Raw genomic sequence first — 19,042 nt, forward strand, 5'->3', positions numbered from 1 at the left:
GATAGAATGAATGAAAATTAAAATATAGAAAGAAAGAACAAAAATGCCTCCATACCCACAGTGTATGTCTAAATTAGTTTCTTTTCCCAACTGTTTTTTAAATATCTTGTTGTTGTTGTTGTTGTTGTTGTTGTTGTTGTTGTTGTGTGCCTTCAAGTCATTTCCAATTTATAGCAACCCTAAGGCAGACCTATCACAGGGTCTCCTGGGCAACATTTTTCGGAGAGGGTTTGCCACTACCATCCTCTGAGGCTGAGAATGTGTGACTTGCCCAAGATCACCCAATGGGTTTTATGGCTGAGCAGGAATTTGAACCCTCTTCTTGAGAGTCATAATCCAATGTTCAAACCACCACACCCCGCTGGCTCTAGTTGAAGTCAAATTATGCACACACAAACAAGTTGAAATCAGCCAATATCTTACATTTTTTCATTTAATTTTAGAATGCAGAATTGAAAACTATAGTAGTGATTTAATTCCAGGTTTTAAACTTGTGGGTGCCACTTGATTGCTTTGATTGTGATGTGTCAGGTAATATTGTTTCTCTCACACTACCATCCTAACTGAAAGATGTGCCAGCAGTGCAGGAATAGAAATCAGTAGAAGCTTCTTGTACTGGCTGGACTGGTCTTCTGAGAGCCAGTTTTGTATAGTGGTTTGTGTATAGGACTCTAGTGTAGGGTTCAATACCTGGCTGCGCCACGATGAAACTCACTGGGCAAGTCACACTCTTTCAGCCTCAGAGGAAGGCAATGGTAAACCTCCTCTGAACAAATCTTGCCAAGAAAACCTCATGAGAGGTTCACCTTTGGGTTGCCATAAGTTGAAAATGATTTGTGGGAGCACACAACTAAGTCCTGTGCTGGCTGAACTGGCCTTCTGCCTGCTGAGCTGCCCTTATGACAGTACAACTTCCTTCTGCTTCCTGATTTCAGATATCAGCCAGCAGAAGGATGCAAGTGGAAGAAGAGCCAAAAGGGGTGAAATGAATGAATGAGAAGTCTGATCCAGACCTCCCACAATCCTGGCCATGATGCTGGCAGAACATTAGGCTAGGACTGGGGAAGTACTTACTGATTTCCAATACTACTTGGATGACAGGGTTTTTGATTTAATAGCTGGTTTCATGTCAACTCAGCTGGACCTCAGCCATCTTGAGGAAGTAAGAGTGTGCCCTATGAAGGAAATAGCTATGGACATTTATTGCATAAAGAACAAGAGTTATGCAGCTTTAAAATGCTACAAATCTCCATAGATTACAGAACTGGAGCTCCCATAAGAGAGACCAGAGAGGCTACAGAGCAAAGCAGAATTCCCTTGCCTTGGAGAGGGGAAGTTGGAGGCATTTTTGGGGAGGAATGTGGTCCAAAACATTGCAGGCTCTTCCATTCTCCTGAGACGTCTTCAGAAGTAATAAATTACATCATCCCTGTAGCAAACATTGTTTATTGAAACGTTAAGGAAAAGCCAAACACATACACAGAAAAAATGGCAAAATAACAGAGAAAACACTTCTGCACACTTTCACTTCTAGTGCAAAAGCAGCAGCGCATAGAAAGTGGTAGTTTGACTACCATGTGTCCAGCCTCACCTACAAACTTCGAGTTATTCTGTTCAATACTATGATGTTAGCCATCCAATAGTGAGTTAGTGATCCATTGTATATTTGTAGTGTGAAGCCACTCTCAGATTTATTGGGTGAGCAGTTACTGTAGATTTCTAGTGAATATTCAACAGCATCTCTAAATGAGAGTTTTGAATATTTTGCAGGAGTTACTTACTTTTGACTCCACTTATTAAAATATATTTGGTAGTCTTTTTCCTGCTCATTTGTAGAACAAAGTGCAGAATTCTATTCTGTATCTAGTCTTTGCAGGTTATTAAAACACTGGTAGTTAATAGAGACACTGATTCTTGTCCTATTCTCAATAATAAATGGCAAACTATCAGTTTTCCAAAGGAACAGAAAATGTCTTCATTTCCCAAGGAAACCAGATTTATAACAGATGTGTGGGAGATCTTCAAAAGCAGTTTGGAAAGGGTGCACAGGTGGGGTCATAGGAAGGAAAAGTCCTGTTACATTGGAAAGTCAAACTGTGGCACTCATTATCTTGATCTCGCCACCGCCATCCTCCAAACATATTAATGTTCTCTATTCTACAGTAAATAAATCTAGTTCCGTTTAGTCATTACTCTAGTATCTCTTATTTTGGAGTACAACCTTCTGATGCCCAGGTACAAGTGCTGGCAAAGCTCATTCCCTATGGCAAGCCTTGTACTTGGAGTAGAAGAAGCAACAGCCTTCCTTTAACCACTAAGTAAGGGTTCAGATTGAGGAGATACTAATAATATTGTTGCTGTTTAGAAAGCAGTGGCATAAGATTTGGCTGTCTGTGTTCACATAAATCTCAGGACCAGGAGAATACTCTGAATACCAGTTTCTGTAATTCAGAAGCAAGAGGGGGCCCTTCAACTTGGGTCCTGTTTATGAAATGCATAAATCTGTTTTGTCAGCAGTTGTGGGAACAAAACCCTGGACTAATTTATTTTGCATGCTCTTCTATCACCACAACACTTAGCAATAGCAAGTACATTTCTATACCGCTTATCAGTGCACTTAAGCACTCCCTAACCAGTTTACAAAGTGTAAGCTAATTGCCCCCAACAATCTGGCTACTCATTTTAGTGACCTCCTTGGAAGGATGCAAGCCTGAGTCAGGCTTGAGCCCTTGGCTGGTATGGTATTGAACCCGCAACCTTATGTTTTGTGAGTGAGTGGCTGCAGTACAGGCATTTAATCACTGTGCCACCAGGGCTCTCTTAAGACTTTGTTGCCCATCCCACTATTATTATTATTATTATTGTTGTTGTTGTTGTTGTTGTTGTTGTTATTATTATTATTATTATTATTATCCTTTATTTATAAAGCGCTGTAATTTTTCTTTGTGTTTTATTTTATTTTCAGTGAATCTCCTTGACACAAGCACTGCTCAGAATGAGCTAGGTTGGTTGCCAGATCCTCCAGAATCTGGGGTAAGTAGGCAGTTCATGGTCTGTAATAGAACAAGAAGTACAGTTGGCCCTCCACATGTGTGGCTTTGATTTTTGCAGATTTGATTATCTGCTGTTTTAATTAGAATGTCCTCTCTAGGACTCTTTAGGTCCTCCAGCACAACTCTACGAGAAATTGACCATAGAGTTGTGCTGGAGAACCTAGATGTTCCTAGAGAAGACACTTCTCTATGCAATTGTAGGTCCTCCAGCATGATTCTATGAACAACTTCTGGCAGATCTTGACCATAAAGGTGCACTGGAGGACCTGGTGATTCCTAGAAAGTTGTCCTCTTAGGTAAAAAGAATAGTGTTTTTTATTTGCGGTTTTTCCACATTCACGGAGGTCCTTCACCCCTAACCCCAGCAAATGTGGATGGAGCACTGTAATCTATATTGACATGCAGTATAAGATTTTGTGGCTGTAGCACTGAAGTTTCAAAAAGTTATTGGCTTTGCTGCTTTATGGGAAAGAGAGACCTCTGACTGCAACTGGCTGAGCTGCTCTGATCCTACAGAAAGAGAAGGAAGAGAGAAATGCTTAGGAATGAATGGTAGAAGAAGAAAGGTTTTTGGAAAACCACAGGAAAAGAGATGGAAAACACAAGTCAAGGGAAAGAATGATGTTGAATTAGTGATTTTCAGTGGGTGGGATCCAGAAGAAAGAAGGGAAGAGGTTGAGATGCAAAAAGAAGTTGCTGACAGAATGGAGAGGGAGGAGCAATGCTTGTGACCAAGAATTGCATAGAACAGGAAAAGCCAACATTCACGCATAACAGGCCTTACCTTTGGCTGTAGGTCTCAACTGTAGGAGTCATTTCCAAAGCAGCTCTGTTTTGCAATTGTATCTCAACCTGATCTTCTGAAGTGCCCTTAGATTGCAGGCCTAGGTTTCCCACACAGGCCCATTACTTTGTCCTTTACATTTTCCCTAAACATTAGGAAGAACTTCCTGACAGTAAGAGCTGTTTGACAGTGGCAGAGGCTGTCTGGGAAAGTGGTGGAGTCTCCTTCTTTGGAGGTTTTTAAACAGAGGCCGGATGGCCATCTCTCAGGAGTGCTTTGATTGTGTACTCTTGCATGGCTGGACTGGATGATTTTTGGGGTCTCTTCCAGCCATATGATTCTGTGATCTGTGTCCTGTTGTTTTAGTGCAGAAATATGGAAAACTGCATTGCAGATGGTACATGCTCACATTTCTGTTAAGGAGTTTCCCAAATTAAATTCTTTATCCTAGGCTCCTGATGTTTTCTTTTTAGAGATATCTTTGGGTAAGTCTACCTGGTTATACTTTGAACATTCTTTGGAATGCACTGTAAATCTCCATCGCCTCTGGGTATTGTCACATACACTTCAGCTGCTTTTTTGATGTTCCTGCAATGTAGCAAGCTAACCTCCGATTTTCTGTGAACTGCCTTCAGACTGGTGCTTTTGCCTCCTGCAGGAGGAAGAAGGCGGGTCCATCAGGCTTTCCCCCCAGGCTGTCATTCCAGAGTCTTCCTTTTATAAGTTTCTTTTACTGCAAGAGTAGGGAACATGTGGTCCTTCCGAGTCCAAAGTCTTTCACACTACACAATTCTAGTGCCACAGTTCTACTTTAATTGCTACAGCTGCACCCGATACACTCCTGAGATTTGTAGTTTGGGGGAAGAGTGCTTAAAACTTCTCAGCCAGAGAGATCTAGTGCATCCCCAGATTTCTGGATTCCACAGACTGCAGCCATGGCAATTGAAAGTGGAATCATCGTGTTAGAATTGTGTAGTGTGAAATGTAAATGCTATTGTTATTGTTATTCTGGGAATTTTAGTTTCTTTGTGGCACCAGAGCTCTCTGATAGAGAAGGCTAAATGTTTTACAAAATTACAGTTCCCAAAATGCCATAGCATTGAGCCATGGCAGTTAAAGTGGTGTCGAACTGGATTATTTCTGCAATGTGGATGCAGCCTGAGCAATACAATTTGTGGTTCAGCAACATTTGAGGAAAGATCTAGCATGGTGGAGTGCTTTGAGTGTTGGTCACTGAAACTCACTGGATGCCCTTGACCAAATCACACTCTCTTGGCCCCAGAGGAAGGCAATAGCAAACCACATCTGAACAAATTTTGCCAAGAAAACCCTTGAAATGTTTGCCTTCAAGTCAACATAAATTAGAACTGATTTGATGGCACACAGCAACAATAATGTGTGGGGAGCCACATGTCCCCAATTCTTTTGCAGAGTCAAATTCAAGAGTGTCTTGAGAGATTTACTGTAGAAAAGATATGTGTTTATTTATAAAGACAATACAAAATCTGAGCAGCAAAAAAGCTGGAAAATGGACAGATGCTGTAGTCAGTGCCACACTGTTATAATGATGGAGGGTGCCTTTAATGCTTTGTTCCTAACATGATTCCAGTCCAGATCACTTCCATGTCCCTATGCCTGCTGTCTGTGGTAGGCAATGGAAAATTTTGTCTCTGCGAAAACAGCAGATGGCAGGACACCAATCATGCCAAGGCACCAATCCAGATGATGATGAGATATAACAAATAGAGCAAAACTGATATAAACCATAATCAGCACAAAACACAACATACATAATCAGCACAATAATAAACTATTATTGTAATTATCACAACCATAATTATCCACACAACCATAATCAATGCAATGTATGCTAAAAATGCACACAACAAAAATAATGCATGATTCAAAGTGTTCATGCCCCTTAAAACCAGTGGCATTCCCCTAACTTAAAATGAACACAACAAAAACAGGCCATATCAACCAGCTAAGGCTGCATGGGTCCCACAGGTACTCTGTATTAAATAAAAACACAGCATAAGGTCTTAGGAAGAGATGAATGACTCCTTTGGCCCTGAGCCCTCAGCATAAGAGATTGGGTATGGTTTTTATTCCAGGCCTTAGCAGTACCAACTGACCATCACTATCTTTTCAAGACACCACTTATGATCAGCCAAGGTGGTCAAGGGCCTGTTGAGCCAGTGCTAGATCAGCTGACGCTATATTGGATTCAAGCCCTCTCAATCTAATGATCTTGGAATTATTTAGGACTATCCTTACCAACTTGGAACAATTATTAAGGAAGGTCAAAGAAGTAAGTGCAAAGGCAGGCTTAATGCTGAATGTAAAGTAAACAAAAAATAATGACCACAGAGGACCTACATAAATTCAACCTAGACAATGAGGAAATCAAAATAGTTAAAGAGTTCCCATACGTTTGATCAAACATTGCTCTGAACAGAGACTGCAGTCAAGAAATAAGATTAGGAATGGGAAAGGCTGCCATCAAAGAACTAGATAAGATCATAAAGTGCAAAGATATGCAACTGAGCACTAAAGTTAGAATCATTCAAGCCATGGTATTCCCCATCACCATGTATGGGTATGAGACTTGGACAGTGAAGAAAGCAAATAAAAATAATTTGAGATGTGCAGAGTGTATTGTGGACAGCTAAAAAGACAAACAATTGAGTCCTAGAGCAAATCAAGCCAGAAATCTCCTTGGAAGCCAAGATGGTGAAATTGAGGCTGTCGTACATTGGTCACATCGTGAGAAGGTCATTAGAAAAGACAATGATGCTGGGAAAGGTTGAGGGTAGCAGAAAGAGAGGACGGTCCATGCCAGACTCAGTCATGGAGGTCACGGGCCTGAATCTGCAGGACCTAAGCAGAGCAGTGAGGACAGTGGGTCTTGGAGGCGTTTCATCCACAGGGTCACCATGAGTCAGGGTCAACCCAAGGGCAGTTGAAAACAACAACAGATCTTCACCTAGCCCAACTTTGCTCCAGTGTTGCGCCTGTCTCTCCCTGTGCAGTAAGAGGTTTCACTCAGGCATAATTTGGCTCCTTTCTAAACCTGCCCTCTCACCACGGTCCCACACTCCTTTTTTGGCATTTCTGCTGTAAGATTTTATTCAGCAGAGCAGTTCTGTTGGCAAATCACTCTTTTGGCAGATCTCTGAGCTCAACTGGCAGAAAAGGGTTCAGCCAGCTGAAGGAAATTTTGGCTGGCAGAAGTACATAGCACCTAGTCTTTATCCTCTATAGCTGCAGGATTACCGTATACTGCCTGTAAGCAATATTACTATTTAAAAAAACTTAGATGGTCCTTTCTTTACTGTATGCAAAAGAATAATGCAATGATAGCAAGTGTGCATTGCATGTCAAATCATGTTCAGGCATGCCCAAAGCTTTTGCTGCTTGTGCCACTTGATATAACCATTCCCCATGTAGAGATGTGAAGGGCCAGGAGGGAAAGGGAGACAAATTGGTGAAACCCCTTGTTTTTGCCTGTTTTTTTCAATGCCCATTTTTCTGCGGGGAGAAGGATTCTAGGATATGAATAAAATACTACATTAATGACAAAGTGTTCATTTATTTACTCTGCCACGTTCCTTCTCAAAGCTATGTAGCAGGTAGACATTTAGGTAAGATTATAAACAGTATCATTGCAGTTTCTTTTTTATAATTAAATATTTTTATTTGTTTTATAATTCAAAACAAACAATACATAAATAGCAAACAGACTTGGAGGACAATATGTAAACTTGCATAACAGTTATCTTGTTTACATATTGGATCTGACAGTAACAAAGTCCTAAACACATTACTTGGATTTGCTAGTTGATGAAGTTGGGATCAAAGTATCTTTCCAAAAAGTAGCTTGATGAGTAGGAGGTCTGATAGCAAATGAGTTGCCATTGATGTAATCAATAAACACTGACCAGTCATCAAAAAAGGTGTCCAGTTTCTTTCGTCCATTACAGAGTTGAAAAGTATAAGAAAGCTTTTCCAATAACCAAGTGTCCCAAACTCTATTTATTAATCCCACTTAGATTATTTTGTGGTATACTTGGGGTCTGACAACCATAATTTAAAACCTGTTCCAACATGACTACAAGCAGCAGAAAATTGGGGCAGGGGGAATAATCCTCAAAGGCTTGGTGAAACAAAGTTTTCACTTCATTTTGAAGGCCAGAAAGAAACCAGCAAGGCACACTTGAAGCAAGAGATTTTGCATGGCAAACTATGGCAGAAAAGGCCCTGTTTAAACACGTGGCAGTCTACAAAACAGCTAATAGCTTATCTGAATTCTTGGCGAGAAAGTCTAATCCACACGTTTAGGATTTGGTCCTCCAGATATGTGGGATTTTAGTTCCCCGTAGCTCTGGTCATTATGGCCAGTGGCCATAGATTCTGGGAGTGGGAGTCCAAAGCAATGGTAGGATCAAAGGCTGAGAATGATTGCTTTAGTTCCAAGTCATATTTGTTGTTGTTGTGTGATTTCAAGATGTTTCAGACTTATGGTGACCCTAAAGTTCATAGGGGCCTCTTGGTAAGATTTGTTCAGAGTTTGTCATTGCCTTTCCCTGAGTCTGAGAGTGCATGACTTGCCCAAAGTCACACAGTGGGGGTCATGGCTGAGCTGAGAAGCAAACCCTGGTCTCCAGAGTCATAGTCACACACTCAAACCACTATGCCATGTTGTCTTCCAATATATTGGGCCTTTGGTATCCGCTGGAATTTGGTTTCCAGGACCCTGCCTGGATACCAAAATGCATGCAAGTTCCATTAAATACAGCGTTTAAAGTAAAAATTGTGTTTCTTATTTAAAATGGCAAAATCAAGGTTTGCTTTGGGGAATTTATGTATTTTAAAAAAATATTTTCAAGCTGTGGATGGTTGAAGTATGGGGGGGAGGGGCAAGCTGCCCTTTGTGCCCACTGCCTTCTTTTTGCCCCATCTCATCCAACACTTGGCCCTACAATACAATGGCGTAGTAAAATGGTATCCTTTATATGAAATGGCAAAATTAAGGTTTGTTTTATGGAATTTATATAATTTTAAAATATTTTCAGTCCGTGGATACAGAGGTTTTTAATTATATGAAAAGTTTTGTTAGTGTTATTCAATTGCTCTGTTTTTTGGGGGACATAGCATTTAGACTAAGGGGACTCTGCCTAAAAGCTGGCGATTGTACAGCATTTTGATCAGCCAAAGATCTGAACTGTCTTTTAAGGACAGCTGTCCAGAGAGCATGAGGAAGTTCCCAGGGCATCTGCGGCTGTGTCAAAGCCTTCTCTTTGTGAATGCACCGGAATGTGTCATAACAGTGTGGTTAATCACCATGAAGCAATTTGCTTGCCTTCAAGTGGATCTGACAGTCTGTGTGTAGTTCCTGCTTAGGGTCACTATCTCCAGATTCTTGCAGTTATTGGATAGTGTAGCTAGGCAACCATCTCAACAAATATTGTGCAATATTCTTCTATGCCCCATGACTCTAGTTGGCTTTCGAGCCTTAGGCATGCTGCCTCAGTCACAAATTTTGTCAATGATTTCTTCGCAAAGACACAGCCTCCATAGCTTGACATCAGCCTTTGACACTTGCAGGCTGGTGAGATTGTTTACACTTCTGCTGGCCTTGGCAAGAGTAAAGAGTAAAGGCTGTGGCTCCTGGACAGCTAGGCGCTGCCCTTTCAGAAAGGAGGCAATGGGCAACAGTGTGATACCTTGCCTGCAGCCTGGTTCCTCTTGCTAGTGTGAATAGCTGAACAAACTGGAGCTGGTTTGTTAGCATGGTGCAATGGTTTGAACATTGGACTATGAATCTGGAGACCAAGGTTCAATTCCTCACTTGAGCATAAAAACCCACTGAATGACCTCGGGCAAGTCACACCCTCTCAGCCTCAGAGATGGCAATGTCAAACCCTCTCTGAAGAAACTTGCCAAGAAAACCCTATGATAGGTTTGACTTAGGGTCAGCATAAGTCAAAAATGGCTTGGAGGCAAACAACAACAAATACAGCTGGCATCACCTGATGATCACTTTCTAAGCCAGGAACTATGGTTTGCTCTTGATTTATGAATCCTGGCTTGCTTGGGACAGCAAATCAGGATTTTTGAATCTGATGAAACACTAAAAAATATGCTTGAACATGGAGGCAATAGTAATTATAATGCCTCTGCTTGTGGTTTGGCTAGTTTTAACACTGAGATCACTCTCTTCTCTTATTAAGCATAAAATGTCAGTCCACTTAATCTAAAACAAATATTGGAAGCTATTCTGAAGCACATGGGCGGGTGTGTTTTTGCACTCTCAGCTTTCCTTGCTGGATCACACTGCAAGAAAAGTGCATTTAAGGATGGGCAAAGTGGGCAATCCCCCCCCCCCAAAAAAAACACCTTCTGGAGGCATGGACCATTTTTGTTACTGCTGGGGAGACCTGGGCCATTTTAGGCATGGGAGAACCCTCTTTTTAAAAAAGAAAGAAAAAAAGAAGAAGTAAACAGGAATTGACTTCTGCTCATTTTTCGTTGCTAAAAAGATGTCTCCTGGGCCTAAAATGTCAGGGGGTGGGTTGGGTTAAAAATGATCAAAAAGTTTTGTAGACAAGGGTCCATGAGGCGACCATCCAAGGTCTCCTGCAGGAGCTTGCTGATCACTTTCCAAACCAGATGTAGTCCCCATGGTTGCCCACCCCTGATTTAGAAAAAAGATTTGTGCTGGCCGCCCATAATAGTAAAACTCTTTCCCACTATAGACCCAAGCATTACCATTTCCCCCAAAGCACTGAAAAGTCTTCTTGTTTGGATCAGTTTTATATGCCAAGAGTAAACTCGCTTAGCTTAAGGATCACTGGGCATGGTACTGAACTTTAAAGACTGGTGTGTTGACGGTTGCTTTTCCTGGATTTGCTCCTTGGAGTTTTTTTCTCCCCTGGGTTCAGTTTCTGGTCAAAGTTTTCCTCAAAGTTTTGCCTCAGAATCTGTAAGGAAATCCCAGGAGCTCTAGGGGATCTTCTCAGTATGCGCTGAAGATTGTGTTGCTCTCATCACCATGGAGCCACCGCAAGCAATGACTGATCTGGGATTAGTGGAGGAATACCTTGACAGGGCAGAGTGGCTTTCTCTGAGGCATTTCCCTTGGTCCCTGTCTCTTAATTTTGTTGTTATTGTGGTTAGCTGCCCTTGGGTTGACCTTGAATGATGGTGACCCTGTGGATGACACATCTCCAAGCCCTCCTATTTATTTATCTCATTTTAATGCCACCTTCCTCCCAGAAAGGGACCCCAGGCAGCTGACAAATAAAAACACGTTAAAAGACTTTACAGTCAAAACAATTAAAGACATCAAATGAAAACAGAATAAAATTGCAAATGTTAAAAACTAAACACCCCATATAATAAACACCCCGTATAAAAGCCCTCCCACTATTAAGTATTAAAAGACTATCTGAATAAAACTGCCAACGAAAAGCAAGCAGGGAGGGGGCCAGGCTAGCCTCCTGTGGAATGGAGTTCCAGAAAGTGGGAAGGCTCTCTCTCATGTCCTCAAGTGAGCCGGCAATGGTGGCATGACCAAGAGAAAGCCTTCTCCTGAAGATTTTAGGGCTCTGGCAGGTTCATAGGGGCAGATATGGTTTCTCAAATAGTCTGGATCTAAGCCATGTAGGACTTTACAGGTCATGACCAGCACTTTGAATTGTGCCTGGAAACAAACATTTAGCCAGTGAAGCTGTTTCACCAAGGAAGTTTATATGCTCCCTATAATTGGCCCCAGCCAGCATTCTGGACATGGCATTTTGGACCCGCTGTAGTTTTGAAAGGCAACTCCACATAGAGTGCATTGCAGTAGTCCAAACTGGATTTATTCAAAGCATGTGTCAATGTAGACAGATTTGGCATCTCATGAAATGGGTGCAGATGGTGCACTAGTTTTAGCTGTGCAAATGCACTCCTGGCCACTGCTGAGACCTGGGCAGAAGGAAAACACCCAGGTTGTGAGCCTGAGACTTCAGAGGGAGTGTAACCAGCACAAGCAGAGTCCCGATTCCCTGTTCTGCCTTTCAAGTGACCAGGATCTTGTCTGGATTAAGTTTCAAATTGTTTGCCCTCATCTAGTCCTTTACTGACAACAGACATTGGTCCAATACTGAGATAGTACCCCTATCCTCAACTGCTCTGCTTAGGTCTTGTAGATTCAGGCACATGTCCTCCCTAATAGAGTCCAAACATCTAGCATGTGGTCTTTCTCTCTTTCTACATCCTTCCACCTTTCCTAGCATCACTGTCTTTTCCAATGTGTCATGTCTTCTCATGATGTGCCCAAAGTATGATAGCCTCAATTTGATCAACTTGGTTTCCAGGGAGAGTTCTGGTTTTATCCGCTCAAGAACCCACTTGTTTGCTTTTTGGCTGTTCAGCAGTCTTCTCCATCACCGCATCTCAAATGAATGTTTTCTTTTTATCTTCTTTCTTCACTGTCCAGCTCTCACATGCCTGAATCTGTATATGTTGATGGGGTGTGCAATAATAGACTGGACAATTCTAACTTTAGTGCTCAGTTGTATATCTTAATTTAGCAACCCTCAAACTAGAAAGAAGTAAAGTGCTTCCTATTTATCTAGATTTTTGTCACTATCAAAAATTGTGTGGAGTAGACTTGGGGCCCAGTATGGTTTCCCTATGGAGGCTTTGTCTGTTGGCTTTGCTTCAGAGCTGGAGTTGCCAGGGTTTAGGAGATGAGCCAGCATTTCAATTCCAGATTTGAGCCTCCTCAGGTTTTCTGGTGATGGGGTTAAGTTTCTCAGTGAGAAGATGGAAGGGGAAGAGGAAAGTTGAAAACCACCTCCTTTTTGCAACATATTCTTCCACTGTTTTTTTCCTGTACAAGTAAAAGTATCAAGAAAGTAAAAGTACAGTATCAAGTAAAGTAGAAGTAAAAAGTATCAAGAGGCATAACAAAGTTATTTCAAATACTTAGCTCTGTTAATTTGAAAAATCAGTCTGCAAAGGGATCTTGTCGCACCTTTGAGACTAAGGGGCTGTGCACACTGGCATCTTTGGCCAGTCTGGGGGCAGAGCTGAAGCGTAGCGTCTACATGATGCATGCCCAGGCTGGCATGATGCCGTGCACCACACCACACGGCATGTGGCATCACAGCACTCCTCTGGCGCTGCATCTGCACGATGTAGTGCCAAAGGAGCTCCATAAAGCTGCGATGCCGCAGCTATTGCACCTTTTGCAGGGTGTAAAAAGGCCAGATTGGGGCTGCAGTGTGCAATTGCTGTGGCCCCAATCTATCTGTAAAAGGGGCAGCCTGCACAGCCCCTCACTGAAAGAGAGAAGCTGGCTGCATGAGCTTTCATAAATGTGAGCCTACTTCCTCAGATGCATGAGGGTAGATGGAAAGTCCAGAGACAGATCTTTGGTCTGTCTCTGGACTCTCCACTCCAACTCGTACATCTGAAGAAGTAGGCTCAAGTCTATGAAAGCTCATACGTCCAACTTCTCTCTTTCATAGATGTGAGGCTACATCCATGTATATGACAGCAGGTCCTTAAGTAGGCATAAACTTTTCATAGACCTGAGCCTACTTCCTCAGTAGGTCTGTCTCTGGAGTCTCCACTCCACTTCATACATCTAAGAAAGTAGTCTCAAGTCTACAAAAGCTCACATTCCCTCTTAGTTAGTCTCAAAGTTGCTTCATGTTCTCTTTGTATACAAAGGTACTTCAGAACACTCAGGAAAAAAATTATAATTAATGTACACTGGAGATAATCAGCAGACACTCCAGAGTCGAACAGGATTGTTGCTCCTGCTGTTTCCTCGTGGCTGTGTGCAAACCAAGTTATTACTTTGATCATGGAGATTATTGGGTTGGTATATGATGAAACCTGAACTGAGATGGAGTCGAGGATAAGGAACCTCTGAAATACTAGAATTTCACCTCCACAATTTTGGAAAGTTGACTGCTGCACATTTTATTCAAATTTTCTGCTTTGAACTGTACTGATTTAAGGTACACACGCACAGACATTTTAAGGGTTGAATGATAATTGCCAAACATCAATGTATACATATCACTTATTTGTTTCTCTTCTGCTGATGTCTCTGATTGCTTCCCAGGGAACTTGAAAAGGAATTCCAGGCAAATGCAGCTTTCAGGCAGCAACGTTCATTTTCAGAGCCATTGCTCAACAACAATAAACACAGAGAACAGTGCCTTGTAGCAGTGAGATTTGTTTAAAAGTCTGATAATTACAATTTTGGTTTAGACGTGTGTGCTTCGTCTTTTTCAATCATAAGAAAGTCTTTAGTATAAATTTTGGATTGTGCACCTAAACAGTATCACTTTAGAGGAAGCCCACATGAGCATGTAATAATTGCTCATGTGAAATAGGAGATGGGAGAAAGGTACAGTGGAGTGGGCCCTTGTTATTTACTGGGGTTTGGTTCCAGGACCTTCTGTGGATACCAAAATCGGTGGATGTTTAAGTCCCATTAAATACAAAGGCATAGTAAAATGGTGTCCCTTATATAAAATGGCAAAATCGTGGTTTGCTTTTCAGATTTTACATATTTTTTTGAATATTTTCAAGCCATGGATGTTTGAATCCATAGATAAGGAATCCGTGAATAAGGAGGGCAGACTGTAATTCTAATGCATATTAACATTTTGGCCTGTATAGATTTTTATCTTCGTGGTACAGTCTGGCCAAAGCCTCTAGTGTGAAAAAAATGGATAAAATAATGCTGTTTTCTTGGGTGAAGGTGGAGTGGTAATAATGCAGCCCTCCATCTGTGGTTGTATCACAGCTCCCAACAACCCTAGCCAATGGTGAAGAATGCTAGGAGTCACAGTCCAGCAGCATCTGGAGGGCTGCATGATTCTCACTCCAAGGACAGAAGCCTGGATAGTATTCAGAGCAATATCAATATGATAAAGATTTTATTAGTTGAGCTTGGAATGTTGACTTTTGATCTGACACTGGGATAGGTAAGTTTTGCAAACTTCATTCATGTTGTTACAGAAGATAATGTTCTACCTTTCTGTTGATCTTACTGAATTTCTAGTGAAATGACAGCAATTTCATGTTGATTTCACAATAAATGGCATTTAGGTAAAGGATATGTCCAGGCATGTCTAATCTGAGGGACTGGATGGGCTGCTTTAGTGGTTCTGATCCCTACAGTTCAGACTGACAGAAGTATTAGCTCACACAGAGGCAAATGTGGGCACTGGATGCTACCCAATAAGAGGGTGCCTCTTGCTACATTTCCAGGATGTACCCACAGGGTTCTTAATGTAAAAAAGCAGGGTGACTCAAAAATCTACAAGTGTGTTAGCCTCCTGATCAAGTGTGTTTCTCCTCCACCCAACTTGTTACTCTTTTGATCATCATGTTTCATCATAAGGATGAATTTAGTTCCCATTAACAATTTGGTCTGTGACCTGAGCCTCCTTTTATGAATTAGTCATAATACTTTTCTGAAAAATTATCCATTATCTTCAGTGGCAAACTGAGGATTATTTGGACATGGCAAGCATGGAAATTCAGCCATAAATGTTGTCACCAGTCTGGGTCAACTAGATCTCTGAACTGATAATTTCATTATAGGGAATAATCAGTAGGTAGAAGTTCCTGCATCTAACCTCAGCAGTTCCTGTGTCTAACCTTTGCTTGTTGTGAACAGATAATAAAGAATTGCCTAGCTTCTTGTTGAACTGGTGTGTCCTCTGAGCCTTCTATAGCAGTCATTTGGATTGTTATGAAAAGTTTGCAGTCTCTAAAAACATTATGTATATGTCAGCTACATTTGTCCTTGAGGAATGTGGTTCTCATAAGAAGAGAAAGATTATGGCTTTCTCAGGAGCTATGAAGGAAGCAACATTGCTTAAATGTCTAGGCAGTCATATCTTGGTGAAGAAGTAGCATGTCTGTCCAGTACTCAGCTTTCTAAACATTTCAAGGAATCAAGGCATGGCAAAAGTGTTTTGAACACCAGGAATCTAGGATCACAACCCAAGTACTTCAGTGCTTTAAGACGACCAAGTTGTAGGTCTTTAAATGTCTGGATTGGAGACAGGGAGCTAAACAGTGGTGTCTGGTAGCTCAGGAAATGAAAATCTGTGGCACTTGTTAAAACTAGAGGATGGTTTCTTTCAGGGTAGAGAAAGAATCTTGCCATGTTCACACCCAATTCCAGCATGCAACACACTCAAGGACATGCTGGGGCTACCAGTAGGCCAGCCCATTTGTGACATTGTGTGGAACTGGGAGAGGAAACCAACGTAATTCAAATGGCAGTGTCTGTTATTTTTGGCTTGCTGTATGGGCCAATGTCTCATGTGACACTGTTTAGGTAATCAAGGAACAACACCCAAATTAATATGAGCAATGTACTGTACTGGACATGCTATTTTGTCCTTGCCCCTCTAACGCTGTCACTGTCTCTTCCTACTCCTTCAAATTCCATCATCTTGCTATGATTGGCTTTACTTTGGAGGTCTTTGCCAGGCTTATCTACACCAGTGAAAAATGTTGTACTCACCTGGCAAGGCACCAGGCAAGCTTTACACGGAGCTCCTGTAAGGATGTGACAGCACCAGCTCTAAAAACAGGGGATGGGCCAGTGGGGCCAATGCAGTGTTGGCCTACCTGGGCCATGTACACAATGACATGGGATTGCACCAGATTCGGCCATTATGGTTGGTCCTAGGCATAATGTTGTGGTCTGGCCCTGGGTTAAGTAGCCAGTGTAGACACACCCTTAGTCACTATGGGTGGCCAGGAAAGTAGACTGCCCACCAACCAATAAATTGTACAGTCAAGTGTTGGATGAGATGGGCCAAAGTGCCAGCAAGGGGGGGTTCTTGGGGTCCGGACCCCCCCTTCCATTAGAAAAATGAATGGTGTGTGCTGCTGCGCCACCGCACCCAAGCCCCATTATAATGGTGGCACTTAGTCTGGACCCCCCCCCCTTCCTAAAATCCTAGCTACGTCCCTGGTGCCAGCAGGGAGCACAAAGGGCAGCTTGCCAAAACACACACACACACACAACCTCCCTAAAAAAATCTTTAACCATTCATGGCTTGAAAATATTTTTTTAAAACATAGAACTCCAAAAAGCAAACCTTGTTTTGCCATTTCATATAAGGGACACCATTTTATTATACCATTGTATTTAATGAGACTTGAGCATCCATGGATTTTGTATCCACAGGAGATCCAAACTGAGAGCAGCACTGTAGTTCTCTTTTTAAAATTTGTGAAAGCATTCAGTTACTCCCAGAGAACTGGAAATAAGCAACAAATGTGTCATGCTGACAGTGTAGCTTGACTCTGTGTTAAGGAGATTTTACACAACAACAACAACTATAGCCACATTTGTATAGGGGGGGGGGGGGGAAACTATATGATCCCTGTACACTAATATCCATCTTGCTTGTGTGACTCATGTAATTGCATTACCAACTAACCATGCCTGTTTTGCATGCAAGTTCAGTCACTAACCGCATTGTCTCTCTTCACCTTATTCACTTATTTTATTTGCATGACATTAAGAACAATTGCAGTGTGATTGCCACAGGACAGCTCAGCAATGTGTTACCAAGCCCTTTAAAAACACAAAATAAAGTATATGCTGATTGTTGATGCAATTTCATCTTTCTCATGTGGTCCTGTGCCTGTAAGAGAAAGACGGTTCTAAATTTCTGAAATCTAGATATGCCTACTCTCTTGGTGTGTTTTTGCAAAGAAGAGTGGGCTTGGATAGCGTTAGGGGGCATTGGTGAGGAATGCACATCTTTATTCAGCCAAAAGATCGGTTCTTTGAATCCTGGGATTTAGCCAAGTGTTTGGATGACCTCCAGTCAAGTGTGGTTGGGTGGGACACACTCGATAAATGTAAAAAGGGCAGCACTTTGTGGAAGTGAAGTGGCCTTGTGAAGAGTTCTGATCCTTGCTGTTGGTGCTTAAGCTTTTGCCCAGGTGAAGTCATTCCCCACTTGACCATGGAAATTCACTGGGTCATCCAAACACTTGGCTGCAGCCCAGGATTCAAACAGTCACACACTCTCAGCCCCAGAAAACGTGAAATTTGTGCTATTGTCCTATAGTTGCGGAAGTCTTTTGTATCTCCTTTCTTGTGGATTGGTATGTATATCAAGAGTTTCCAGTTTGTTGGCCATCTCTTTATTTTCCATATTTGTCGGCACATTTCTGTTAGCACTAAAGTTGCTAATGGTGACAATTCTGGTTCACCCAAACCCCTAATCTCCTCTAGACATACCCATTCAGCACTATCCCCTACCATTCCTGGCAGCTCCTCTTAATGTAAAAGGCAAACTGTTTATTATTCATACAGGCACCATTGTGAGCCAGCCTGGCATAATGTTTTGAGTGTTGGACTATGACTCTAGAGACAAGGGTTCGATTCCCAGCTTGACCCTGAAACCCAGTGGGTGACCTTAGGCAAGCCACACACTCTCAGCCTCAGGGGAAGGCAATGGAAAAACCCCTCTGAACAAATCTTGCCAAGATAACCTCAGGATAGGGTCACCTCAGGGTCTCCATAAGTCAGAAACAACGTGAAGGTACAAAACAACAACAACAATAAATTAAAGTATATTGAATTTCATAGAGATTCTGACACAGGAGAGAGACAGCATTCCAAAATACAGTACACTGCAGAAATAATCTAGTTTGAGACCACTTTAACTGCCCTGACTCAGTGCTAGGAATCCTGGGAATTATAGTTTGTTGTGGCACTAGAGGTCTCTGACAGAGAAGGCTAAAGGTCTCAAAACTTCAGTTCTCAGAATTCCTTAGAACTGAGCCAGGGCAGTTAAAGCAGTCTCAAACTGAATTATTTTGGCAATGTATTTTGGTCCAAAGAGAGACTCTTCCTAGCTCTTCTTCCTTCTGCTCTTCACATAGACCCCCAGATTAAAATTCCTCTTTGGCTGCATCCACACTGCAGCAGTAATCTGGTTTGATGCCACTTTACCATGGCTCATTGCTATGGAATTCTATGAGATGTAGTTTGTTGTGGTGTCACTTCATGGCAGTTGAAGTGGCATCAAATCAGATTATTGCTGCAGTCTGGATGCAGCCTTTCCCACCTTTTCTGCACTGTGTTGGATAAAACTCTCTGCACAAATAACCCATTTTTGGCCCATTGTTCAAAGTTCATTGTGAGCTA

General features: G+C 41.9%; 1 protein-coding gene across 2 annotated transcripts in view; it reads left to right on the forward strand.

The window, feature by feature from the left end:
* Positions 1-19,042, forward strand: part of LOC121922208 (ephrin type-A receptor 1-like) — a 59,422-nt gene that overhangs the window by 13,847 nt on the left and 26,533 nt on the right. The window contains exons 2-3 of one of the 2 annotated variants that reach the window (XM_042451319.1): positions 936-980; positions 2,966-3,033. In XM_042451319.1, the coding sequence (XP_042307253.1) occupies positions 936-980; positions 2,966-3,033 (113 nt within the window). The remainder of the gene's footprint in view (positions 1-935; positions 981-2,965; positions 3,034-19,042) is intronic. The other variant, XM_042451320.1, reaches the window with a different exon arrangement.

Source organism: Sceloporus undulatus, chromosome 2 (genome assembly GCF_019175285.1).
Source record: "Sceloporus undulatus isolate JIND9_A2432 ecotype Alabama chromosome 2, SceUnd_v1.1, whole genome shotgun sequence".
Classification (NCBI taxonomy): domain Eukaryota; kingdom Metazoa; phylum Chordata; class Lepidosauria; order Squamata; family Phrynosomatidae; genus Sceloporus; species Sceloporus undulatus.